The 27,450-nt window shown below is 43.8% G+C and overlaps 1 protein-coding gene across 4 annotated transcripts in view; it reads left to right on the forward strand.

The window, feature by feature from the left end:
* LOC129822831 (rho GTPase-activating protein 12-like) overlaps positions 1–27,450 on the forward strand; it is a 90,248-nt gene that overhangs the window by 38,394 nt on the left and 24,404 nt on the right. For all 4 annotated transcript variants that reach the window (XM_055881265.1, XM_055881269.1, XM_055881268.1 and 1 more), the window contains exon 3: positions 25,490–25,762. In XM_055881265.1, coding sequence (XP_055737240.1) covers positions 25,490–25,762 — 273 coding nt within the window. The remainder of the gene's footprint in view (positions 1–25,489; positions 25,763–27,450) is intronic.

A 27,450-nucleotide genomic window follows, 5' to 3' on the forward strand; every position in this document is an offset into this window, starting at 1 on the left:
ATGCATGTAGTCTATCGTCAAAGTTCTCAGTGTGTAGGTCTTTTTTCCTGGACAGATGATCCATTTAAATGGGTGCCAAGCTCAGCCACAAGGCTGGTTCACTGTTGACAGTAGTATTACACAAATGCCACTGCTAATCTTGATAAGCTTCTCCAACAAACCACTAGATTTCTTCCCAATTTGATTGCTGTTTCTGGATGTTATTTGTTAGAAAGGGAGTGAAATGAATAACTTGTTTTTATGACTGCTGTTCTTTTGTATGATTGTGGAAACACCTTTAGAGGATTTATGAGAGAGCTATTCTTGTTTATCAAAGTTCAATTGACAACATTATAAGACATATATTCCTAGAGTAACATTAGCAGCATGTACGACCACACCCTTAGATTATGCCTTTTGCTCTATTTCTATTTTGTTGAATTTGAAGAAATAACGATCAATAATTGAACAGATTATTCCCAGTTACATTAGGAGGAGCATGTAGATGTGTGCAAGTGATCAAATGTCCTTCTGTATACCTAGAGCATGTGAACCAGTAACTTCTACCACCCAGGGGTCATAACTTCTGACCTTTTGTGGCCTGCTGGCTGACCACACAGTATGACTACCCGTTTAACTTCTCTCTGTCTCTGTTGCTCTCTCTCGCTGTTGCTCTCTCTCGCTGTTGCTCTCTCTCGCTGACGCTCTCTCTCTCTCTCGCTCTCTCTCTCTCTCGCTCTCTCTCTCTCTCTCTCTCTCTCGCTCTCTCTCTCTCTTTGTCGCTCTCTCTGTCGCTCTCTCTGTCGCTCTCTCTATCGCTCTCTCTCTCTGTCGCTCTCTCTCTTTCTCTGTCGCTCTCTCTCTGTCTCTCTCTCTCTCTCTTTTCAATGGGCTTTATTGGCATGGGAAACATATGTTTACATTGCCAAAGCAAGTGAAATAAACAATTAACAGTAAACATTACACTGACAAAAGTTCCAAAACTGTCATATTAAGTCTGTGATGGCATTGCATGGAACTTCCTTCCATCTCATATTGCTCAAATAAACAGCAAACCTGGTTTCAAAAGACAGAAAGCAACACTTCGCGGCACAACACCTGTCCCCTATTTGACCTAGATAGTTTGTGCGTATGCATTGATATGTAGGCTACGTGTCTTTAAAAAAAGTATGTAGTTCTGTCCTTGGGGGGATCCTAATAAACTCCCATATCTTTGGTATTAGTATTTTATCAAAATTGGGTTTGTTTTTTGTATTCCTTGTGGGTCTGTTTTATCTGAGGAAAATATGTCTCTCTAATATGGTCATACATTTGGCAGGAGGTTAAGAAGTGCAGCTCAGTTTCCACTTCATTTTGTGGGCAGTGTGCACATAGGCAGACCTGGCCCTCAAGAGAAGACAGGCTATGGCGGCCTTTCTCAATAGCAGGGCTATGCTCACTGAGTCGGTACATAGTCAAAGCTTTCCATTAGAGGTCGACAGATTTATGATTATTCAACGCCGATACCGATTATTGGAGGACCAAAAAAAGCCGATACTGATTAATCGTACGTTAAAAAAAAAAAAAAAAAAAAATCAGGTCGGAAGTTTACATACTCTTAGGTTGGAGTCATTAAAACTTGTTTTTCAACAACTTCACACATTTCTTGTTAACAAACTATAGTTTTGGCAAGTCGGTTAGGACATCTACTTTGTGCATGACACAAATAATTTTTCCAACAATTGTTTACAGACAGATTATTTCACTTATACATCCCACTGGAATCACACAATTCCAGTGGGACAGAAGTTTACATACATTAAGTTGACTGTGCCTTTAAACAGCTTGGAAAATTCCAGAAAATGACATCATGGCTTTAGAAGCTTCTGATAGGCTAATTGACATAATCAATTGGAGGTGTACCTGTGGATGTATTTCAAGGCCTACCTTCAAATTCAGTGCCTCTTTACTTGACATCATGGGAAAATTGACATAAACAATTGGAGGTGTACCTGTGGATGTATTTCAAGGCCTACCTTCAAATTCAGTGCCTCTTTACTTGACATCATGGGAAAATTGACATAATCAATTGGAGGTGTACCTGTGGATGTATTTCAAGGCCTACCTTCAAATTCAGTGCCTCTTTGCTTGACATCATGGGAAAAGCAAAAGAAATCAGCCAAAACCTCCACAAGTCTGGTTCATCCTTGGGAACATTTTCCAAACGCCTGAAGGTACCACGTTCATCTGTACAAACAATAGTACACAAGTATAAACACAATGGGACCACGCAGCCGTCATAACGCTCAGGAAGGAGACGCGTTCTGTCTCCTAGAGATAAACGTACTTCGTTGCGAAAAGTGCAAATCAATCCCAGAACAGCAGCAAAGGACCTTGTGAAGATGCGGGAGGAAACATGAACAAAAGTATCTATATCCACAGTAAAACGAGTCCTATATCGACATAACCTGAAAGGCCGCTCAGCAAGGAAGAAGCCACTGCTCCAAAACCACCATAAAAAAGCCAGACTACATTTTGCAACTGCACATGGGGGCAAAGATCATACTTTTTGGAGAAATGTCCTCTGGTCTGATGAAACAAAAATACAACCGTTTTGGAGGAAAAAGGGGGAGGCTTGCAAGCCAAAGAACACCATTCCCACTGTGAAGCACGGGGGTGGCAGCATCATGTTGTGGGGGTGCTTTGCTGTAGGAGGGACTGGTGCACTTCACAAAATAAATGGCATCATGAGGCAGGAAAATTATGTGGATATATTGAAGCAACGTCTCAAGACGTCAGTCAGTAAGATCAAGCTTGGTTGCAAATGACTCTTCCAAATAGACAATGACCCCAAGCATACTTCCAAAGTTGTGGCAAAATGGCTTAAGGACAACAAAGTCAAGGTATTGGAGTGGCCATCACAAAGCCCTGACCTCAATCCTATAGAAAATGTGTGGGCAGAACTGAAAAAGCGTGTGCGAGCAAGGAGGCCTACAAACCTGACTCAGTTACACCAGCTCTGTCAGGAGGAATGGGCCAAAATTCACCCAACTTATTGTGGGAAGCTTGTGGAAGGCTACCTGAAACGTTTGACCCAAGTTGAACAATTTAAATGCAATGCTACCAAATACTAATTGAGTGTATGTGAACTTCTGACCCACTGGGAATGTGATGAAAGAAATAAAAGCTGAAATAAATCATTCTCTCTACTATTATTCTGACATTTCACATTCTTAAAATAGTGTGGTGATCCTAACTGACCTAAGACAGGGAATTTTAACAAGGATTATATGTCACGAATTGTTGAAAAACTGAGTTTAAATGTATTTGGCTAAGGTGTATGTAAACTTCCGACTTCAACTGTGTGTGTGTGTGTGTGTGTGTGTGTGTGTGTGTGTGTGTGTGTGTGTGTGTGTGTGTGTGTGTGTGTATGTATATATATATTTGTGATAATGACAATTACAACAATACTGAATGAACACTTTTATTTTAACTTAATATAATCCATAAATAAAAATCTATTTAGTCTCAAATAAATAATGAAACATTTTCAATTTGTTTTAAATAATGCAATAACACAGTGTTGGAGAAGAAAGTAATAGTGCAATATGTGCCATGTAAAAGTTCCTTATGAAAGCTGGTGGTTCCTTTTAACATGAGTCTTCAATAGGTATTATAGTGGCCGATTTTAATTAGGGCCGATTTCAAGTCTTCAAGTAATGGTCTTCACACAGTAAGCAACGAGCCAGGTGGCCCAAACTGCTGCATATACCCTGACTCTGCTTGCGCAGAATGCAAGAGAAGTGACACAATTTCCCTAGTTAATATTGCCTGCTAATATATTTAATTTATTTTAACTAAATATGCATTTTTTACTTGTGTATTGATTTTAAGAAAGACATTGATGTTTATGGTTAGGTACATTTGTTCAACGAATGTGCTATTTTCACAAATGCGCTTGTTAAATCATCACCAGTTTGGCGAAGTAGGCTGTGATTCCATGATAAATTAACAGGCACTGCATTGATTATATGCAACGCAGAACAAGCTAGTTAACCTAGTAATATCATCAACCATGTGTAGTTAACTAGTGATTATGTGAAGATTGATTGTTTTTTTATAAGATCATTTTAATGCTAGGTAGTAACTTACCTTGGCTCCTTGCTGCACTCGCGTAACAGGTGGTCAGCCTGCCACGCAGTCTCCTCGTGGAATGCAATGTAATCGGTCATAACCGGTGTCCAAAAATGCCGATTACCGATTGTTATGAAGTCTTGAAATCGGCCCTAATTAATGGGCCGACCTCTACTTTGCATAAGTTTGGGTCAGTCACTGTGGTCAGGTATTCGGAATTCTGCATGCAGTTTCAATTTGATGTTTATCCCATTTTGTGAATTCTTGGTTGGTGAGCGGACCCCAGACTGCACACATTCAATTGTATTTGTCACATGCGCCGAATACAGTGAAATGCTTACGCCCTTAACCTTAACCAACAATGCAGTTTTAAGAAAATAGCTAAAAAAAGAAGAGCTAAGAATAACAAATAATTAAAGAGCAGCAGTAAATAACAATAGCGGGGCTATATACAGGGGGTACCGGTACAGAGTCAATGTGCGGGGGCACCAGTTTCGAGGTAATTGAGGTTACATGTAGGTAGTTGTTAAAATGACTATGCATAGATAATAACAGAGTAGCAGCCGCGTAGAAGGGGGGGGGTGGGGGGGCGGCAATGCAAATAGTTTGGGTAGCCATTTGATTAGCTGTTCAGAAGTCGTATAACTTGGGGGTAGAAGCTGTTTAGAAGCCTCTTGGACCTAGACTTGGTACTCCGGTACCGCTTGCTGTGCGGTAGCTCTCTCTCCCTCTCTCTCACCCCCCTCTCCACCCCTCTTTCTCTCTCAGCCCCTCTTTCTCTCTCTCCCTCTCTCTTACCCCCCCCTCTCCACCCCTCTTTCTCTCTCAGCCCCTCTCTGTCATCCCTCTCACTCTCTCTCACTCTGTCGCTCTCACTCTCTCACCCCCTCGCTTTCTACACCTCTCTAACCCCTTCGCTCTCTACACCTCTCTAACCCCCCCGTCTCTCTCACCCCCCCGTCTCTCTCTCATCCCCCGTCTCTCTCTCATCCCCCCTCTCACCCCCTCGCTCTCTCTCGCTCTCACCCCCTCCTCTCTCGCTCACCTCTCTCTCTCACCTCCTCTCTGTTTCTTAAACAAACCCCTGTGGTGACTGAGGTAATTTTGCTAATGAGAACTCCTATTTAAAGAGAACACAGTGGCTGTAAATAGAAATCTTAAGATCCTTTAATCAGTGGCCGACAGAGGCCCCTTCAGTCTCTGAAACAGTACGACACGCTGGTCTCATGCAGGACTGGAGTACTGTTATTGGACTGTGCGAAAAAGACCTGCTGCCTTGGACCCAAATAAGTCTGTTTCTATGTTCGAAACCATGTTCTCCTACCTTAGGACTCCACACTACATAGTAAGTACATACTATATGCTGTCAGCTGTACCTCTGTCGGCAATGTACAATCTATTGGGGCTTAGTTGGTGGAGGGGAACAAGAGTGAATGACTCGCTATAGGGCTGGCCATTGCATTGCAAGCCTATAGGGCTATTTTGTGTGTTGACAGTGTAAGGTATAGGATCTTTCCAATGATATTTGTATACTTTTTGAATCCTTTTCTGACGATATGATAGTTCTGGTATGCGCATGATGAATAAGACTGAGTCATGCCGCGCCTGTTATTTCACCAGACGAGGGCTATCTGAGGTGAGACTTTATTGTCAGAATCCTTCTCAACTTCCAAAGGAATCCTTGTATGATACAAAGAGAGTGGTAGAGAAGAATGACCTTCATTTTACCTGGGGGCACAATGCACTTCAACCTCCAGTAGCTCACTGACATTTATAGGTTTTGTCAGTGGGCAGAGTTGCTGTGTGACTTGACTGTGCCTCAAGGTGGTGAATGTATGTATGTATGTATGTGTGTGTGTGTGTGTTTTTTCAGAAGACTCATCTTGAATAAGTATGTATTCCCTTTCTATCCATATCCCCCCCCCCCCCCCCAGTATTCTCCATTTCCTTTCCTCCACACTGACACACCTGCCATGTGAATACGGTTTGAGGAGAGAATCTATAAATGTGTGCGACCATAGATGTCTATAGATATATCTACATAGTATAATGTCCCCTGGTCCTAGCAGCTGTCAATGAAAACTAGCAGCGTACCCACTGAGGCTTGATAATACCCCCCCCCATACACACACTATTCTCTCCAATTAGGAACAAAGTGACTGAATGAATGCGTGACACTTTCTCCTGACCCCTCTCCTCCCTCCATCTCTCTTCTCTCCCTTGTCATTGTCATGCTTTCTCCCTCTCCTCTGTCATGGGCAGCTGTTCCTCTAGGCAGTCAGGGCTGAATGGCCGTTGTTTCCTCTGTACCAAGAGCCCTTGTTCTCCGGAATGTAGTTGATGTGCCATACAATCAATAGACCTTTGCCCTATTGCCATAATGCCACCATTGCCTCATCACTCCCCGAGTGTCTACTTGGACTGCACCCCTGGTCCCCTGCCACCCAGCTCCACAGTCCGCTTTTGGATCTATCAAAACGCCCAGCATTTTGTGAATAATACTCTTAGGAACTGTAACTCAAATCAACAGACGTCTCCGACAAGCTCAATAAAGATATCAATTATTTAGCAGCAACTAGTAGGCACACCAGAGTCTCAGTGAGAGAACCGTTGTTTTACTCTGCATTTACCGTTTTGCCACTTTCAATGTTTGTTTACATGATACGAAATGTGGCAGGATGTAGACTTGTAATAACGGGTGGAGGTTCGGTTAGCAGATCCCACAACCCTGGTCTGGTGATTCACCACACTGCTGGTGGAAGCTGTTTTACTAACCTGGCGTCTGTTTGTGGTGAAGCCACATCTGACACTGATGTAGGGGGAGTCATTCAGTTAGGCGTCAATGTCAGGCTACACATCCTCAGGGTACCAGTTAGGCTGCTGCCTCAACCAACCCAACAAATATAAACAGCCAGAGTCACGGAGGAGAGTATTGCCAAGCCTCACTATTGTGCTACACAGACGCAAATCTCCTTGTTCAGAGAGTTTAGTGTATAAGACACAGGCACAACCACATTCCTGCCATTTTGTGGAGACTTGTTTGATGTTTTAAAGTGGAACTGACAGCGTTTTAGCAACATGAAATCGTGTTAAAATCTGTTCATATACACCCCCAGGAAGAATATGATGCCTTTGTTTTCCATTTTCTGACAAGCGACCACATGGGTATGCTCATGTTCACGTTGTCATATTCTCATTGGATGTTTGGGAATGACGTAGAGTAAGGCATTTGTGATGATTCTATAGCGGTATAGAGTGGGGAAAGCGGCCATGCATTTGGACAAGTAATAGACACTGCAGTAAATAAAACCGAATAAAAAAAACTTGTCCAGGCCCCGACTACACACACCGGTGCGCCATAGCCAACCAGAGCAACAATAGACCTATTTGCAAATAAGCCATTTGCCACAAGGGCCTGCCATCATTCACTTTGAACTGGACATTGTTTTACAAACAGCAACAGCGCGACTTTAGATTAATTACAGCGCATTCTCCAGAAGCCAGAAAATCCACCTGATTTCTGTAAAGAACCTGACCAAACAACCACGAGCAGGCAGGCTCAGTTCTGCACATCAACAAGATCGACAACTACTGTTAGCCACAGCGAGATTAGCTCAAATCTAACGAGGCAACAGTGGTTAAAACTCTCAAACTTTTTGAGCTTGTAGTTGTGCCGGTAAAAATCGCAACTGATAAACGATGGGGGAATAGTAGCCTGCTCGCCCTTCTGCAGCTTGCCTGCCTACAAATGCATGCATTCCCCAACCCACGTTTTGACAACTGAATGAGAACTTGCCTGCCTGCCCATTTGATCGATGCCATATACATTTGATTGACAACTAAGAGATATGTCGTTCAAGTTCAGCGTAGCTAGCTATAGTAGCAAAGTGATTGACAGCTAACCAAATGACACCCGCATCTCTAGCTGTAGCCACCGAAAAACAATATGGGGAGGGGGGGTCAGTCAGTCACCCATTCATCCAATGACATCCAACATAAAGTTGGTTTTGTAGCATAAACTGAGAATTTGGTATTTTTGATTAATATTATGATTGTCTGTTAGTTTCATCTCGGCACAATGTGAAGGAAGTCATGAAATGAGTGCATGTTTACTTTTAAGCTCTTGGATCGCTGTTTGGCTCGGGTCGATGCCAACTATTCTGTTGTAGCATGTCATGTGCTTGTGTAGGATTCATACTTGATAAGGCTTCCACCAGAGGTTTGAACATCCAAACAGACGAGATGAGAGGCATCAGTCCACCACGCTCATTCTTGGTCTTGAAGAGATACGTTGGTACTTTTATCTACTTTCCCAGATGAACTTGTGGATACCATTTATTATGTCTCTGTCCAGTATGAAGGACGTTAGAGGTAGTTTCGCAAGCCAATGCTAACTAGCGTTAGTGCATTGAATGGAAGTGAATGGCATACAAGTAGTTACCCATCGACTTCCAGTCGTTGAGCTAACGCTAGTTAGCAGTGGCTCGCATAACATCCTTCATACAGGACAAAAATGGTATCCACTGGTTCATCTGACTCTGGGGAAGTAGATAAAGGGCCTCATTGCCAAAATACCAAAGTATCCCTTTAACGCTGATGGATTATAGGAGCTAAGAGTTTCAGCATAGGGAATCATCACACTGTTGACTGTAGTCAAATATCTGAATGACCATAAGATGAATGCACTAAATGTAAGTCGCTCAGAATCTGCTAAATCACAAGTGTAAAAATGTATGGACAAGGAGGTATATGGACACCTTCACAAGTAGACACAAATAAATAGAGATGTGTATGTGGTGTGTTTGTGTGTGTGTGTGTTTGGAGGATGTGAGGACATGCCTGGATTCTTCCATCCGTTCTGAGCCAAAGGGGTTCTGGGAAATCCTTTTGATGTATGTACAGAGCAGACTGAGGTCACAGGACCGATTTTAGGATAAAACCGATCGGTAGCACATTGTTACAATAAAGACTTTTTGAACTGTGCTAGAAAATGGAAAGGATTGCTTGTGTGTTAGGGGGCTGTGGTTAGCTTCTAGATTAGGCCATGGTTATGGGATATTCGGAAGGGCAATTCCACGGTAACAGAATTATGCTTTGACTCAGTTATTTCACTTAAAAATGTACAAGTTTAACAAACCATACAACTCTATCACAAGGACTACTTTTACCAATTTCCGCTGAATAATTAACAAAAACGAATTTAGTGGAAGAACTGTGCAGATGCAAACGTTGGCAACTATGGTCAAATCTCCCTCAGGTTTTTATGTGTCCAAGTTTTCCAAAAACTCTGTTAAATATCTGCTCTGAATTAAAAAGATTCAAAGATGTCTGCAGAAAGAATGGTGTCAGCTATAACATGACACCTTGAGTTTGAAAAAAAGTAAGTGAAGTGGATTTACACCCAGTAATGGAATTACTGTAATGGACTTACATCATGGGTCCCTGATCACAACGCAGCCCAGCAAAGCACAGTAGAGTTCAGTACAATACAGCAGAGTAGGATAGAGTTCAGTACAGTAAAGCAGTGTATAGGACAGTACAATATACTCCACTCTACTTTTCTTTACTATACTGTATTGTGCTGGACTGTACTATATTGTACTGTACTCTACTCACTATACTGCACTGTACTGTCCAAACTTGTAAAACAGGTTTATGATATACACCTTTCAAGCCAAGACGTTTTTCCGGCAACTTCCGCATCCCTACAACTTTTTGCCGTCTTTATATATGAAAGGTTTTGCCGGCGACAAAGCCTCTACTTTTTATTTCCGCCAACCGAGTCATGATTGCGTTAAAGTTCTGCCTACAGCTTAGTATGAAATGTAGCCATAATACATTGGCACGCACTACGCTCTTCAGCTCTTGATGGTTGCTAGGCAGCGCCCGTTACTACTATCCTCCTGGCACTAATACACTTTGCAAGGAATGTCACTTCACCCATCTCTTCGCGTAGCCCACCACATGCACTGTTTTCGAAAGCACAACTGGATGAATAAATAAAGAATTACTGTGGGAATAAATATAACTGAATTATGAAAATATTGGAATAAAGTAGGACGCAATTGAAGGCATCAAATTGTTGCTTACTTAATCTCCCAAGTCATCCACTTGTTCTAATACATTTGAAGCAATAGCCTACAAGTGTGTGGTCAACTACACTGAACTAAAATATAAATGCAACATGCAATAATGTTGTCCCACTCCTCTTCAATGGCTGTGCGAAGCTGATGGATATTAGCGGGGACTGAAACACACTGTCGTACAGGTTGATCCAGAGCATCCCAAACATGCTCAATGGGTGACATGTCTGGTGAGTATGCAGGCTATGGAAGAACTGGGACATTTTCAGCTTCCAGGAATTGTGTACAGATCTTTGTGACATGGGGCCGTGCATTATCATGCTGAAACATGAGGTGATGGAGGTGGATGAATGGCACGACAATGGGCCTCAGGATCTCGTCACGGTATCTCTGCGCATTCAAATTGCCATCGATAAAATCCATTGTGTTCTTTGTCAGTAGTTTATGCCTGCCCATACCATAAACCCACAATCACCATGGGGCACTCTGTTCACAACGTTGACATCAGCAAACCGCTCACCCACACGATGCCATACACGCTGTCTGCCATCTGCCCGGTACAGTTGAAACCGGAATTCATTCTTGAAGAACACACTTCTCCAGCGTGCCAGTGGCTATCGAAGGTGAGCGTTTTACAACTGCAGTCAGGTCAAGACCCTGGTGAGGATGACGAGCACGCAGATGAGCTTCCCTGAGACCATTTCTGACAGTTTGTGCAGAACGTCTTCGGTTGTGCAAACCCACAGTTTCATCAGCTGTCTGGGTGGCTGGTCTGACGATCCCGCAGGTGAAGAATCTGGATGTGGAGGTCCTGGGCTGGCATGGTTACACGTGGTCTGCGGTTGTGAGACCATTTGGACGTACTGCCAAATTCTCAAAAATTAACATTAAATTATCTGGCAACAGCTCTGGTGGACATTCGTGCAGTCAGCATTCCAATTACACGCTCACTCAACTTGAGACATCTGTGGAATTGTGTTGTGTGACAAAACTGCACATTTTAGAGTGGCCTTTTATTTTCCCCAGCACAAGGTGCACCTGTGTTATGATCATGCTGTTTAATCAGCTTCTTGATATGCCACACCTGTGAGGTGGATGGATTATCTTGGCAAAGGAGAAATGCTCACTAACAGGGATAGAAACAAATTTGTGAACAAAGTGTTAGAGAAATAAGCTTTTTGTGCATATGGAACATTTCTGGGATATTTTATTTCAGCTCATGAAACATGGGACCAACACTTTACATGTTGCGTTTAAAATATTAAGCATGCAATACAGTCTAGACCCAGTGAAGTCCAATTATTATGCTTGACCGCGTAAAGGCAGCCTTATAAGCCAACAGAGGTTGTGAAATATGAACACGAGACTCGCATGCTAGGCCGGCTCCCTAACAAAGCGGCATGAGGGTAGGAAAGAATTTAAATGTGGATCTAAAAAGCACGGGCTTGTCTTGGACTGTTTCAAAATATCAAACATTTTGAATGACAGTTGCTGTGAAAATATTATTTGTGTTTTATATTTCATTCTATTCTATAGGCTATTATAAACTGGGTGGTTCGAACCGTGAATGCTGATTTGGCTGAAAGCCGTGGTATTTACAGTACCAGTCAAAAGTTTGGGCACACAGGGGTTTTCTTTATTTTTTATTATTTTCTACATTGTAGAATAATAGTGAAGACATCAAAACTATGAAATAACACATTTGGAATCATGGAGGAACCAAAAAAGTGTTAAACAAATCAAAATATATTTGAGATTTGAGATTCTTCAAAGAAGCCACCCTTTGCCTTGATGACCGCTTTGAAAACAGTGGTTGGTCAACAATAGGGATTCGTCAATTGTCTTTTTAAAAAATTAGAACAATGTTTTCATTGTCTCTGTCTGTTATTTTTTGGGGGGGGAGGACGCTGGCCAGCTAACTGTTGTTGGCAGTTTGGAACTCGCTTTTGTTATTGGTCTATTAATCAATTTACTGGCTGCGAAACTCCCGCCCATACAAACCTCCTGATGAGAAGATTGTGTGTAAATTGTAGCATGAACTAACACCGATCAAAAATGTTCCCACTTTTCATCAGCGGTTGTACAATATGAAGGACAACTGAATTTTTACTGCACTGGGCCTTTAAGCTAACTTCAAAGACGGGAAGTGTTTTTCTAGAGTACATCACAATGTTCTATCCCGCTGGGCACAGGCGGCAATTCATTGTTGAAATGACGTGGAAACCACATTGATTCAACTAGTGTGTGCCCAGTGGGATGTTCCATTATTACCACTGAGAAATATTATCAGAGACATTAAAGGGGCTTTGGTGGTGTGCTCTCGGAGAAGAGTTGGAAGTTGGGGCTCGCTCTTCTCTCTCAAACCCCTTCGGAGTGTCGTTACTCTCTGTGGGTCTTCATAAACATGCTAGATTACCATAGAAGACTGTGTGTGCTGTGGCTGTCCATAAACAGGCTAGATTACCATAGAAGACTGTGTGTGTTGTGGCTGTCCATAAACAGGCTAGATCAGTGAGGATGTTCATAACAGAGTTAAACCAGGGCCAGATGCCACCAGCAGATATCTATCATAATATTATACAGGCAGGCTGGAACTCTGCCTTCATATAGGCTAGGTCCCAAATGTCAGAAAATGTCCTATTATAGTGCACTATTTTAGACTAGTTGAGTATCTGGAGCATCAGCCATTGTTGGTTTGATTACAGGCTCAAAATGGCCAGAAACAAAGAACTGTTTTCTGAAACTCGTCAGTCTATTCTTGTTCTGAGAAATGAAGGCTATTCCATGCGAGAAATTGCCAAGAAACTGAAGATCTCGTACAACGCTGTGTACTACTCCCTTCACAGAACAGCACAAACTGGATCTAACCAGAATAGAAAGAGGAGTGGGAGGCCCCGGTGCACAACTGAGCAAGAGGACAAGAACATTAGTGTCTAGTTTGAGAAACAGAAAGGTCTTTGTTTCTGGCCATTTTGAGCCTGTAATCGAACCCACAAATGCTGATGCTCCAGATACTCAACTAGTCTAAAGAAACACAGTTTTATTGCTTCTTTAATCAGGACAACAGTTTTCAGCTGTGCTAACATAATCGCAAAAGGGATTTCTATTGATCAATTAGCCTTTTAAAATGATAAACTTGGATTAGCTAACACAACATGTCGTTGGAACACAGAAGTGATGGTTGCTGATAATGGGCCTCTGTACACCTACGTAGATATTCCATAAAAAAAATCAGCCGTTTCCAGCTACAATAGTTATTTAAAACATTAACAATGTCTACACTGTATTTCTGATCAATTTGATGTTATTTTAAAATGGACAAAAAAAAGTGCTTTTCTTTCAAAAACAAGGCCATTTTTAAGTGACCCCAAACTTCTGAACGGTAGTGTACATACTGTACACACCAGCAGTGCAGACTACAGAACACATGGAGAACACATGCACAAAGCATGAACAGCTACTAAGGCTGCGCCCCAAATGGCACCTGATTTCCTATAGCGCATTACTTTTGACCCGGGCCAGATGGGCCCTCCAGCTACAATAGACATTTACAACATTAACAATGTCTACACTGTATTTCTGATGAATTTGATGTTATTTTAATGGACAAAAAAACAGCTTTTCCTTCAAAAACAAGGACATTTCTATGTGACCCCAAACTTGGGAAAGGTAGTGTAATGTGCATTGTATAACCTCAACATATGAAGATTTGAATTGAGTTCATCTACCGATTTAATGCAAAAAGTTACTACGGTAGTTAAATTACTTGTAGTGGGACTGTTGGTCACCATGCTGACCCCTGACCCCTGGTTGATCATTGGGGGACCTGGGCCGGTAATCATGAAGTGTCTGAGAGTAGGAGTGATGATCTGTGACCAGATCCTTCCTCTCCATATAATCTTATTCATAATGATCTAAAAGGCAAAACTGATGCTAGATCAGCACTCCTACTCTGAGACCCTTTGTGAATACAGGCCCTGATATCTTTACATAAACCTGATCCGCCATGTCACCCAATAACCACCACGCCCTTCGACGGAAGCCCCAGATTGGCCTGGCTGAAACAGTGTAATTAGCCTGAACCAATCACAACAAGGGCATTAAGAGCGGATTACCCATTAGCTAGCAGCTTAGCTGTCAGCTGTCAGCCTGCCCTGACTGGGAGGAATGTTGGTAATTCCAGCTGAAGGCTTTCCTCCTCATGTTGTTAGAGAAAAAAATGCGCGGCCGGGAGACATATCCAGGCTTAAAGAATTTAGTGGCACTAGCTATATCCGGACTGGGTGGATACGATTACTGTGTTCTGTTGGCACATATAGGCGGCATCCCAAATGGTATCATATTCCCTACATAGTGCACAACTTTTTACCAGATAGTGCACTACTTTTTACCAGAGCCCTATAGGCCATTGTCAAACGTAGTGCACTATATATGGAATAGGGTGCCATTCAGGACGTAGACTTAATAAAGGCTATCATGAGCCGTCCAGATCTCTCAGTTCTGAATGTGTCCATGTGTTGTGTGGCCTACAGATGTAAATTCCTCAGTGTTAGCTTCTCCAATCTGGTTCTGTGTGTGGTGTGCAGACTGAACCGCAGACCTAGGCCTGACGGTTGTGTGGTTTAATGGTCTGTACTTTCCACATGGGAACTTGAGGTGGGGAGAGAGAGAGAGAGCTTTGGCTATATGCTGAATCCATTAAAGAAATTGGATTATTTGTCCCTGTACCATCAGTTCTCGATGTTCTCTCCTCTTGTAAGAAAAAAGAAGAAGCCAATGTCACGAGCTGGAATTGCAAAAGCAAAACTAATTGATCTTGTCATGGTTTTGGCAGGTCATCTGACTCCTTGAGCCAGTAGCCATTTATTAGCCCCTGTCCTTTCTGTCCCTTTTAAGGAATTCAACCTTAATCAATCACATATTCCTGATAGTTCAGTACGTGTGTGAGTAACTGATACTGGCATGTGTATCTCTGTACTCTCTGTACCTGTCCGTCTGTCTGATGGGCATTATGAGTTATGGTCAGACGATGCAGGGTAGATCACTGAGGCTAGTGCCTGGGTCGTGTTCATTAGACACAAAAGAAAAGGAAGCTTGTCCATTTAGGAAATTCTCATTTTAGTTTTGCTACGTTGTGCCCAAATACAACCATGGTTCAAAGTGCAGTGGATGGATGGGACCTATGGGTCCTGGTATCGTGACAAGCACTATAGGCTTGTCACGATACCAACATTTGACAAACGATATGTTACCAGGCCAAGTATCGCAATATCGTGATGGGGGGGGGGGGGGGGGGGGGGGAATCAGTGCCCTAGGATCCTGTTCACCCTGTCTCCCTGATGCTTGTTCACGTTTTCTATACGTCCTCCAAAAACCTGTCACTGAAATTCACACTTTTCTACTCAATACAACACATTTAATTCACCTTCACACTGTGTATAATGTTGTACTGCATAGAATGGTTGATTTGCTCATATTTGCAAAGGCCTATCTGTGATTTGGCTGGTGAAATATATACTTAAGAGGAGGCTGCTGAAGGGAGGACGGCTCATAATAATATCTAGAACGGTGCAAATGGAATGGCATCGGACACATAAAAAACGTTTGTTTGATACCATTCTACGCATTCCGCAACAGCCATTACCACGAGCCCATCCTCCCAACTGAAGGTGCCACCTAATTATCTGCATGTCATTGTGTCAGTGAGGGGAAAACACCGCGTGAAACCATCTTTACTCTTCGGTTAACACTGACACTCACACTCTCCCTTCCTCATACACTCTCTCTGTTCCCCTCACTCTCATATACACACACACACACACACACACACACACACACACCACTCTCTCTACCACAAACACACATACACACACTGCTCCCAATTTTTTAAAACATTAGGCACCAAACAGAATTTAAGGAGTATTTGATATAGTTTAGGCTTACATTAGGCCTATATGAATCCTACCTTTTTTAAAGCACATCTCATGAGTAGCAGACCTTTTTCCTTTCGTCCTGTGCCAATCAAGTTGCTTAAACCTACTGTTACCAGGTTGTTAGCTAGCTAGGTAACATGACTGAACAACGTTGTTTGTTATCAAACCAATAATTAGCTACCGGGATCAGTTTGAAACGGCCCGCGACATGGTTTGTACAATTTATATCAAATGCGCGCAAATCCCGATAGAAAGAAAATAAGGCATCTCTGGTAATATGGGTCATACTTTTTTAAGCTCGAGACAAGCCATTTTTTCTTTGCTGCAAATCTGCAAGCATGCCTGTCACCAAGCGATGCTCCATTTTCCCTCTCTGACACTCAGAGGCGGCATGACAGTGAACTTGCAAAGTCTACACGGACTGGTCTGTACTCTTGGTTATAACAGACGATGAAATGATGCAATGTATTAACATTGCTCCAATGTAACAAATGTACAAATCTAACAGAAGCCTCATCAGGGTCTGGAGCTGCATCCCCGCTCGCCACCACAGCTAAATTATATATATTTTTTTAAATGACGGAGGTAGTATCATATCAAAGGGTACTTACTACTTGTTCTAAAATGTTGGTGTAATAAGTTTCATGATGTTCTGGCACCGTGATATTACCGTGGTACCGGTATACCGTGCAACGCTAGTGCTCTATATAGGGAATAGGGTGCCATCGCTGAAGGACCCAGGCGGCATCTGTCTGGAAGGCAGACTCTCTGGCCTGCAGCGAGTTGGGTACCATACAACACACAATACGCGTGAGGACTTTTTGGGGAGCAACAATTGATTCCCATTCAAAATACTATTTCACCTAAACGTAACTGTGTTCTAACCATAAACCTAAGCCTAAAATAGCATTTTTCCTTATTAGGATTGGCCAAATGTCCTCACTTGTCCAAATTCTCCTTGGTTTACTATTCTTGTGACGACTTCAGATCCTCACAGGTATAGTAAAACAAAAAAACACACACATATTCCTCTAGACTCCAAACATGCCTCTCTTTTTGTTTTGTCATTTTGAGAGAGAAAGAGATTTTAATTTCTCTCTCTGCTCATCCATCCAGTGTTTGCTTTCACGGTTCATACTCCGATTCTAAAATCCAAACCAAATACAAACTAATCCATTTAGTGAGCTATTTCTGTGTATAAAGTAGCATGGATGTGTTGTCCCAGATATGAATGGAATGCAGTCTGATCTTCTTTCTCTAGTTAAGCCTGTGCACTACTGGAGCACACACACACACACACACACCAGACACACACACCGAGACACACACACTGACACACACACACACACACACCACAAGGCTCTCGTTAGCAGCCTAGTAACAGGGACTGGTTTGGTTTTTGGAAGGCACCACTGTTCCCAATGCACACAAGCACATATGAGCCCGGACAGAATGGGGGAATTTCGCTCCAGGCGTTCCTCCATACCTCCCTCGTCCTCTCTCCCTTCCACACCAGACGTTGGTTCTCTCCATCCCTCAAACCATCCTTCATTAATGTTTCACTACGTGGCTTTTGAGAAGTGAAGTGAAAAGTCCAATGATCAGACAGAGTGTGGTTTGAGCCAATGGTTAAATGGATCATTGTTCCTCATGTCGTGTTGAGAAAGCATTACTCGGGTCTCTTAAAGCAACACAACGACATATAGCACCCTATTCCCTGTGTAGTGCACTACATTAGACCTGGGCCCATAGGTATATTCACTACGTAGGTTATAGGGTGCCATTTGGGATGTGACCAGTGTGATGAGAGAGCGCTGCTCTTTTTAACGATAGCTCGTCGAATTCAGTTGTTGGATTTATTACCATTATGTTGTCCAGTTCAGACCGCCGAGGCTTACACGCTTTCATTTCAAACCTCAAACAGCCAAGGCTGAAATGAATTGACTGTGCCACATTGTCTGTTTGTGTTCCAGACTGGTCAGTATGGTTATCTTGGCTTCAGTCTCTCTAAAACTAGTCTCTTGCCGACAGACATTGTGTACGGATGCATTGTATGGAGCACCCTATTCCCTATATTGTACACTACTTTTGACTAGGCTCTGGGTATACAGGGAGTAGGGAACCATTTGGGACGGAACCTTCTCTACTAGCAGAGAGAGGGGTTGGGGGAGACGTTTGTGTAGTTAGTATTTCTGCAGACAGACAGTTCTCACAGGAAATGTAATCACTATCAGCTCAGGTTTGAAAGGTTAATTGGCTGCTTCTCTGTCAGGACGTGAGACTAGCTAGACTCCATGATCTATGAAATGGATTGAAATGAATGTCCCAACATGGAAAAACACACTTTCATCCTCAGATGGGTTCCTCAGAACTTTCCCTTTTAAAATCCCACCAACCTTGTTACATTAGGTCAAATATTCTCGCTCTCTCGCACTCCTCGCTCTAGCCCGCTATCTCTATCGCTCTTGCGCTCTCTCACACTCACTCTCTCACACTCACGCTCGCTCTCTCTAGCCCGCTGTCTCTCTGTGTCACTGATTAATTAATACCATTTAACATGGTGACCTTTTTAAAAAATACTTTCCATGTTTTATACTTCCCAAGCTGGACAAGTTGCATGGTTTATTACAGGGTTCCCCAACTGACAGGCGGACCACGTGAAATTTTATTTGGCCCCCTTCAGTTTTTTTTTTAAGGATTTTGCTTTAGTTTGAAATCTGTTCCCAAGTATTCTCACACATAATAGAGATATATGTGAATCCAGACAAATGTAATCAAGGTTTGAATTGATTATGTTTTAGTCAAATATTAAATCTGTTCAGGCTTCTTGCGGTCAATTTGCAGTTTACAAATTATTTGTAATTTTGATCCGGCCTCCTAACCATTGCTGCGTGTCTAGTTGATGATCCATTGTGTATTATATACTGTAGTCAGTTTTCTATCTCACACCTCCTATAGGTGAGATGACTGAAGTACATACAAAAATGATGGGGAGGGAGTCGTGGGCTTAAGCTGTCGCTATGGGAAAAAGGGGAGGTTGGGGTGTGTGTGAGATTCAGAGAGAGGGAGAGCGTGAGTAATTGAGAGGGGTAAAGAGGAGGTGGGTGGGGGTGTTATATGAAATGTCACAGATGTGATGATGGGGGAAATGAGTGAAGTGGTCTGATTGATACCCAGTGAGGTGGAAATGTAGGTTAATCTGGTCATATTGCACCATACCTCCCTCCAGACCTCTGTACAGTCCTGTGTGTGTGTGTGTCCAGTAGCATGGGAAAATGAGCAGAACAGAGGGGCGTTGGCTGAGCATTTGAAGGAGGGGGTGAATGGGGGGGGTAAATGATGGAGAGGAGGAAGAATGAATGAGCAAGCTGAGAGATGGAGAGGAGTAGAAGAGATTTGGAGAGAGGGAGTGGATGGATGTGCAATCAGCAGAGAGAAGATTGGATCAATGTAAAGGAGGTGTGGAGGGAGACTGGGAGGGAGGGACCCTGTACATCATCCATCGCTACTACTCTACACATGTGATTTAATACTAGGTGTGTGCGCGTATGCATTCGACGAGTGTGTGTGTGCTTGCTTCCTTGTGTGTGTCTGTATTGTCATGGCCACCGAGCGAGAAGCAAATCAGCAGCCCTCTCCTCTGTCCCCTCAGTCCCCCCTCTTCCCTCAGTCCCCCCTCTCCCCTCAGCCCCCCCCTCTCCACTCTGTCGCCTCCACACTTCAGTGACTTTAATTATCCTGCTCGACTCTAATTGAATGACCTAGTGGATCTCATGTAACTTGCGTCACAAAGACATTCGGCAACATACTGATCTATCCCCGTTTTACATTAGTTGACCCTGTGGGACTGAAGTTCAATATGAGTGATGCCACACCCCCATTTTGCACCAGTGACATTATATGATCCACTCCATCCCTGAGAAAGAGTGTCTGGGTAATGGAATGGACTCACTTCTTGTTCATCTGTGCGTGTGTCTCTTCACTCGTGTGGCCAGTCCACGTTTGTCTCTGTGAGTGGACATAAATGGGGGTGACAGGAGCGTTATGTTGAGGTGCGGCTGGATGATGTGCAACAGAGAGGAAAGAATGTGCTGGAGTGGGTTGCCATGTGTTCAGCCAGTGATAGACCCCTCCCCCTTCCCCTCAAGCTGCCTTCCTCATGGTCCTAGCTCTGATTGACAGATAGCCCCCCCCCCACAACCCACCCAGGGCTCCTCTGTAGCCTGAGGGAGACACCAAGTGGTCACAGTGGAGAACTGCAAGAGGGTCTCTCACTGGTCTCTGTCCTTACTTTAACCTGCACGGCATGTCAGTGAGATTGATGACTTCATTTATTTTACAGATTACATAGGCTACTACTATGCAACGTGATTGGAACAGCACATAGTACAGTGTCTCTGCTGTAAAGGTTGGGGAGAGAGATGGAGCGAGACACCTAACTGTAAGTCCCTCTGGATAAGAACTGCTAAATGACTACAGTGGAGATGAGAAAAATATACATGGATGGAGATGAGAGGGAGGAAGAGTGAAAGGAAATGTAGTCTGACATCATGCTGTACCTCATTGAAAACCACAGTGGTCGTTATTAGGCAGATATTGCCCCTATCTCCATATAGGCTGCCATATTGCAACATAGGGATTGACTCTGTTCAACTTCTACCAAATTCTCAATTAACCTCCGACCTCAGAATGAATTAATCATCCCATATCTCCTCCCAGGTGCACCTTGCTACAGCTTGCATCCCAAAAGGGCACCCTATTCCCGACATAGTGCCTAAAGTAGTGCACTATAAAGGGAATAGGGTGCCATTTGGAATGGAACTGCCGTCTGCTACAGTTACAGAGCTGCATAATGCATTCTAATCTGCCTTGCTGGGCCAGTACCGTTACTCACCCTGACTGGAGAAGAACTCATTTATCAGGGTCTGGGCTGGCAGACGGAGAGACAAGCCAATATCACTCTGCATAAACAGCAGAACTCTGTCAACTAAGTCCCCCCAGTCATGAGAGTTAGAGGTCCTATAGAGGTCCACACCCTCGGTCCCTCTAGCAGCCAAGGACCCCTTACACAGATTACCCACTCACTCTGTCTGTCACATCTCTTTTAATTTCGTATTCATCTAGCTTGGAGGAATCAGAGTCTGCGACAAGCTGTTAGAGAAGTGAACTCTGAATATGTACAGACAGAACAGTGAGACCTGGGTTACAGAGTGTAGTGCGTATGACCCAATACATCACTGGGGCCAAGCTTCCTGCCATCCAGGAACCATATACTAGGCGGTGTCAGAGGAAGGCCCAGAAAATTGTTCGACTCCAGTCACCCAAGTCATACACTGTTCTCTCTGTTACCGCATGGCAAGCAGTCCACCATAGTCACTTTACCCCTACTTACATGTACAAATTACCTCAACTAACCTGTACCCCGGCACATTGACTCGGTACCGGTACCCCCTGTATATAACCTTGTTATTGTTATGTGCATTTATTGTGTAACTTTTTATTTTGTTTTTTACTTTAGTGTATTTAGTCAATATTTCCATAACTCTATTTCTTGAGCTGCATTGTTGGTTAAGGGCTTGTAAGTAAACATTTCACGGTAAGGTCTACACATGTTGAATTCGGCACCTGTGACAAATATCATTTGATTTGACTCCCTTCAATGTGGTTCAAAAGAAAAGGAGTGGATTGTCTTCCTCACAGAGGATAGAGATTCTAAATGATATGCGGCGGTGCTCATCAATGATTGTAGTTGCCTTGATCCTATCACTAGGGGCCACAATCTTACTATGCACCAGGGCTGGAACAGTAAGGCTACTTCAGGTTAACTGACTGCACTCTGCAGATGCATCAGGTCTCTCAATCTACCCATTAATTGTCTGAAAAGGTGAATATCTGACCTCTCTCTCTCTCTCTCTGACCCACTTCATAGAGGAGCTATGGCAGACTGGCTGACTGGCTGGGCAACAGCAGCTCAATGGATGGTGATCAGGGTCTTTATCTCCCCTCTGCACATGTTGTTTCCCTCACCCTGTTGTGAATGTAGAGAGCAGGATAAATATAGTATCTATAGTCCCTCCCGAACAACTAGTTCATCTGTCAACGCTCTACACTGTGACCTCTCTGGACTCATTGTGACCCAACGTCAGGGCATAGAGAGCCAGTTTAACTGCCCGCACACACACGCTGTCTGTCAGGAAAGGGAACTCTCACCACCACTTCCTTTTGTGGTCGTGTGTGCGCGAGCAGTCATGTGTGTCCGTCTGGCAGAGGGAGAGATCTTATTTCCTCTGGCTTTCTGACCCTGCCAGTATCTCAAGTACCCCTCTACCTTTCGGGATGGACTGATAGAGCGAGTGAGATAGCAAGCGGGGATAGACTGATAGACGGACAGGAAGAGAGGGGTAACCAAGGGGGTCAGTGTATTTGGGGGGGGTTGCAGCCGTCAGCCATGGTCCCTTTCAGTACATTTAAAGCCTACAGCCGGACAGAAGAGGAGGATGACGAGGTGTTTCTCCGCACCCCAGGATATAAGGTGACAGACTGAATCCGATATATCTGCAAAGGTCTTTTAGTTTGTCGTAGTTGTGATCTAGTAGGTCATACTTGATATATAGTTTCAGCTTTTACTTCAACATGTAAGATGAAAATGTTTGCATGCTAAACAATATACTACGTAGGCTATTGTCTATTGCTTCTTGAAGTATCTTCTTTCATGTGGCTTAAATTGCTTTAAATTGCCTATTTCTCCACTGTGTGGCAAACCTTCCAAGAGCTAAAAACTTGACTGAACTTGAATTAACTCTGACTTCATCCAGTCCATCCCATTTAGCAAACGAGGCCACCTCGATTCTCTTGGCCTTCTCTTGGCCTAGTAGTCGGTCTATTTCTGAGTTTGCTTGCTATAGAGAGAGACCTCTTATTTTCCTTCTCGACAGAAAAGGGAGAGACGGGTCAAATAGAATGCAAAACAACTTGTTAGGGGTGTTTGTGTGTTAAGTACCTTTCTGGAGTCCTTCCCTGCGGATGTGGAGCTCTCAAAATGTTGAGGAGAGCAATACTCTCCTTTTAGAAATCACAATGATGTGGTACATGTATGCCTGGTGAGCGCTCTCCAAAAATGGTATTGATTTCTTCCATCCATGGACAAAACGCTGTCTGCATGCTCAAGTCTCCTCCTTCCCTCACTAAAACCTTCCTTCTCAGGAAAACACCACTACAGTTTGTATTGCCAATCATTTTACATGTGTCACTTAGCAGAGGCGCTCTTATCCAGAGCGACATACAGTTAGCGCAATGATCTTAAGAGGCCGAGGTGAGACAACCACATATCTCAGTCGTAGCAAGTACAATTTCCTTCATTGAAGTCATTATCAGCAAAGTCAGTGCTAGTAGGAGAAGACCGGTAAACGGTCCATGGAGTTTATCTAAGATGCATTTTGACCCCCTAAGCTTTCCTTGGGGTACTTCATATCATTCATATTGATTTCTATAGATTCTTATCATTCAGTTCTCGTTCTCAGTTCCCCTACTGAGTTTGGCCTTTGACAGCTGAGTTTCAATGTAGAATTAGCCATGCTATTATTTGTGCTTGGGCCTCTTTGACTGACACCCAGCTGCAGGAAATATAGTAGGTCCCCACACAAAAAGATGTAGCAAAGACCTTCTTTTTTCTTTTTTTTTTTCTTCTTTTTTTTACTGTTCACTAGAATCATACACAGACGTTTCGGTTAAGAGCCTGCTTCATTGTGTCTTTACTCCCAGCTGCCGACGTCTTCTACCAATGCTACAGTCAGAACACTGAATGGACAAACAACGGGGCCTCTCCCGGTGCAAACTTCACTCTGTTCCAGCGCAGCTCTACAGGATATTAAATAATTATTTTGGATTATATTCCTATTATTCCAGGCCCAGCAGGAAGCCCCATCTGTTTCCATTCTAGGGAATGTCTGTCTGGCTGTGCTGTCCGGTGTTTTTACTCAAACTACCTCCCTCCCTAATCTCTGTTGCATTTCCTCTTGCATTCCTCACCTGCACTTTTGGGACTATTCTATTGGTTCCATTGTAAAGTACACACAAAATCAACTATTTGACATACTGACAGTATGTGTTTGACCCATGGGGTCTAATCAGGTGCTTTTCTATCGAGGTCTATCTACGTGATGACTATGGCCACTTTACACGTTGGTTTGACCCTTGGCCCACACCAGAGACGGCAGTCTGGTTACCACGACTGTACCTCAACCTCGCTATCTTATTCCGAACCCAAAATATTATTCTGCAGTAATACATTTGATTCTCAGTAGTCATGGAAATCCTGTCTGTGTTGTTGTATGGGCCAGACTGAGTGGCATATAAAACTGTTGACAGAGCCAACTTTCAGTTTCCCCCTAACCTTAAATATACTAGCGTTTTGCACATTTCCTCAAAATACAGGTTCAACAGCACTATGGCACCACTATTATGCAACATGCCGTCTTTCGTTTCTTGTCTCGACAATATCATAAACGACAGCTCAGCCAAAAGCCTCTTTTGTGTGTCCAGTGTTTAGTCTGAAAGTAGTATTTAGAGCTTTTGTAGCCTGGAATCCAAATGGAATATCACTCTTTAACTATTGTTTCAACGGAGCAATATTCCGTTTAAATTCCAGGCTGAGAGGTTTGTTTATTGTCTCCTCTCCGTTGTCAGTGAGTACTTTGGTTTCGAGATTGACGGTTGATATCCCTGCAGACGCTTCGCTATTTAAGTGATGGAGAGACGCACAGCACTAGAAGGAGGGTTTTCTATCTGCCTACACTTCCTCTTTCAAACACCCCTTAATTCCTTCATAAGGGTATGGACCCTCTGCTCTTCTTGGAATCATTCTCTCGATCTCCTAATGTGGGCATTGTATTTAAGCCAATTATGGCCAATCAATGTCCAGTAATGCTAAATCTTGAATTGTGTTGTAATGCACAGTAGTTTTTATTTATGCGAAGTGTATGGATTTTGCATCAAAGGAGGGCATTTGACTGGCCTAACAATGAATAGCTTGACTACAGTTGGAAGTATGTAGAGTACATATTGGATACCATGCAGCATTGTTTTGACACTGGGCTAGGAACAGATGGCTAGAGTATGTTGCAACGTCCATCCGTACCACATGTTTCTGATTTGCCAAAGCTGCCCATGCATCCTCTTTCTACTTCCTGCTTTGCCGTGGAGATTATATCACTGTATCTGTGGTCTGAAACGACCCTCTCCCCTACTTCTCCGCTCTGTAATGCACCTCCATAGTTCTCCATTAACGGAACCTCTCCAGCCAGTGCGCGCTGGCCATGTTACTCTGTTAGAGAGGAAAGGATAGTCGCTTGTGAAAAACTCTTATCTCTTCCCCCCTTCCAGGCGACGTCTCCGGCGGGGCAGGGCAGGCCTGAGTCCCCTGTCTACACCAACCTCCAGGAGCTGAAGATCTCCCAGTCCAGCCTGCCCCCCCTTCCTTCAAGCTCCCCACTGCATGTCCTCGGGGACTGGGAGACCCACAAGGACCTCACCGGCAGACACTTCTACTATAACAGAGCCAGCGGCGAGCGCACGTGGAAACCGCCCCGCGTACGGGATGCTAGTTGCAGTACCAGTAGTAGTCGGGGAGACCCCCATGGCACGGGAGAGATGGAGGTAGGTAACACACCCCTTGTGTGCCCCATCAAAACAGACCCTCATTCCATTGGCTGTCTTGCTGTAGCATACTGTCGATACAGTCTGAGCTGAAGTTGAGCTGTAAAGAGAGGGAGAAAAGAATTTGGTTTGGATCAAACTGAGGAAGTTTAACCCATCATGTTGACCCCTGCCGCTGATCTCCAGTCTACCTAATCTATCTGTCCCCCTAACGTATCAACAACTGCTCTGAAATGGTGGCCCTGGGGCCTATTGATTATATTTTAGACATTTAGCAGACATTTTCCTTCAGCAAAGTAGTTATCAGTAGGAAAAGACAAGTGCATTTCTTAGTTTTTTGGGGGGGGGTTTACTCCTTGAAGAGGTAGGATTTCAGATGTTTTCGGAAGATGGGCAGGGACTCTGCTGTCCTGATGTTAGGGGGAAGCTTGTTTCGCCATTGGTGTTCCAGGACAGAGAAGAGCTTTGACTGGGCTGAGCGGGAGCTGGTGTAGGGTTTGAGCATAGCCTGATTTAGTGAGGGGCAGTTCCCCTTGCTGCTTCGTAGGCAAGCACCAGGGTCTTGGAAGCAGATGCCAGTGGAGTGTGTGGTGGAGCGGGGTGACATGGGAGAACTTGGAAAGGTTGAACACCAGGCGGCTGCGGCGTTCTGGATAAGTTGCAGGGGTGGACAAGCGGGAACCCCAGCCAACAGAGTTGCAGTAGTCTAGACGGGATATGACAAGTGCCTGGATTAGGACCTGTGTCGCTTCCTGTGTGAGGTAGGGTCTTACTCTACGGATGTTGTAGAGCATGAACCTGCAGGATCGAGTCACTGCTTTGATGTTGTCAGAGAACAAAAGGGTGTTGTTCAGGCCAAGGTTCTTTGTACTCTGGGAGGGGGGACACCATGGAGTTGTCTACCCGTGATGGAGAGGTCTTTGAGCGAGCAGGCCTTCCCTGTGAGGAAAAGCAGCTCCGTCTTGTTCGAGGTTGTGCTTGAGATGCTGGGCCGTCATCCAAGCTGAGATGTCTGCCAGACACGCAGAGATGTGTGACGCCACCTGGGTTTCTGAAGGGGGAAGGAGTTCAGGTGTTGAGGCTTAAGGGAGCGGTCTCGTGACTGGTCTGGTTGGGCCAGTGGTAGTCCCCGTCCTATTGCAGCTCTCCCTGGGTTTTTGAAACGGGGCGAGTGTGACTCTGTGTTAAATGAAACCAGGTCAGGACTGAAGTAGGTTTCAGGCCGACGAGGCCGTACTATATTTAAGTACCAGTTAGAGTGATGCTCTCCAAATATTTATGATTCATTTGATGTAATGCCATAACTGACTGAAGCGCAGATGGATTGCGTCCCAAATGCCACCCTATTCCCAATCTAGTGCTATACATTTGACCAATGTCTATAGGGCTCTGGTTAAAATTAGTGCACTAAATATGAAATAGGGTGCCATTTGGGACACTGTCTGTGTCTACTCGGCATGTTACTTTCATATGTTACTACCGTTGGAAACATGAGGGAGAATGTACGGAGAGAAATAGATGATTTCCAACAACTGTAGAAGTTATATTGTGTTAACTGTGAGCAGTGAAACAAGCTGTTGCTATTTTGATGAGGGCTAGGTAGTAAAATAAACTGCGTATCCTCAGTTTAGATTTCATGTAGTGTTAGTGGTGCAACACTGCCCCCATGAGGTGGTTGAATGTATTGT

This window comes from Salvelinus fontinalis, chromosome 25 (genome assembly GCF_029448725.1).
Source record: "Salvelinus fontinalis isolate EN_2023a chromosome 25, ASM2944872v1, whole genome shotgun sequence".
NCBI classification, from domain to species: Eukaryota; Metazoa; Chordata; class Actinopteri; order Salmoniformes; family Salmonidae; genus Salvelinus; species Salvelinus fontinalis.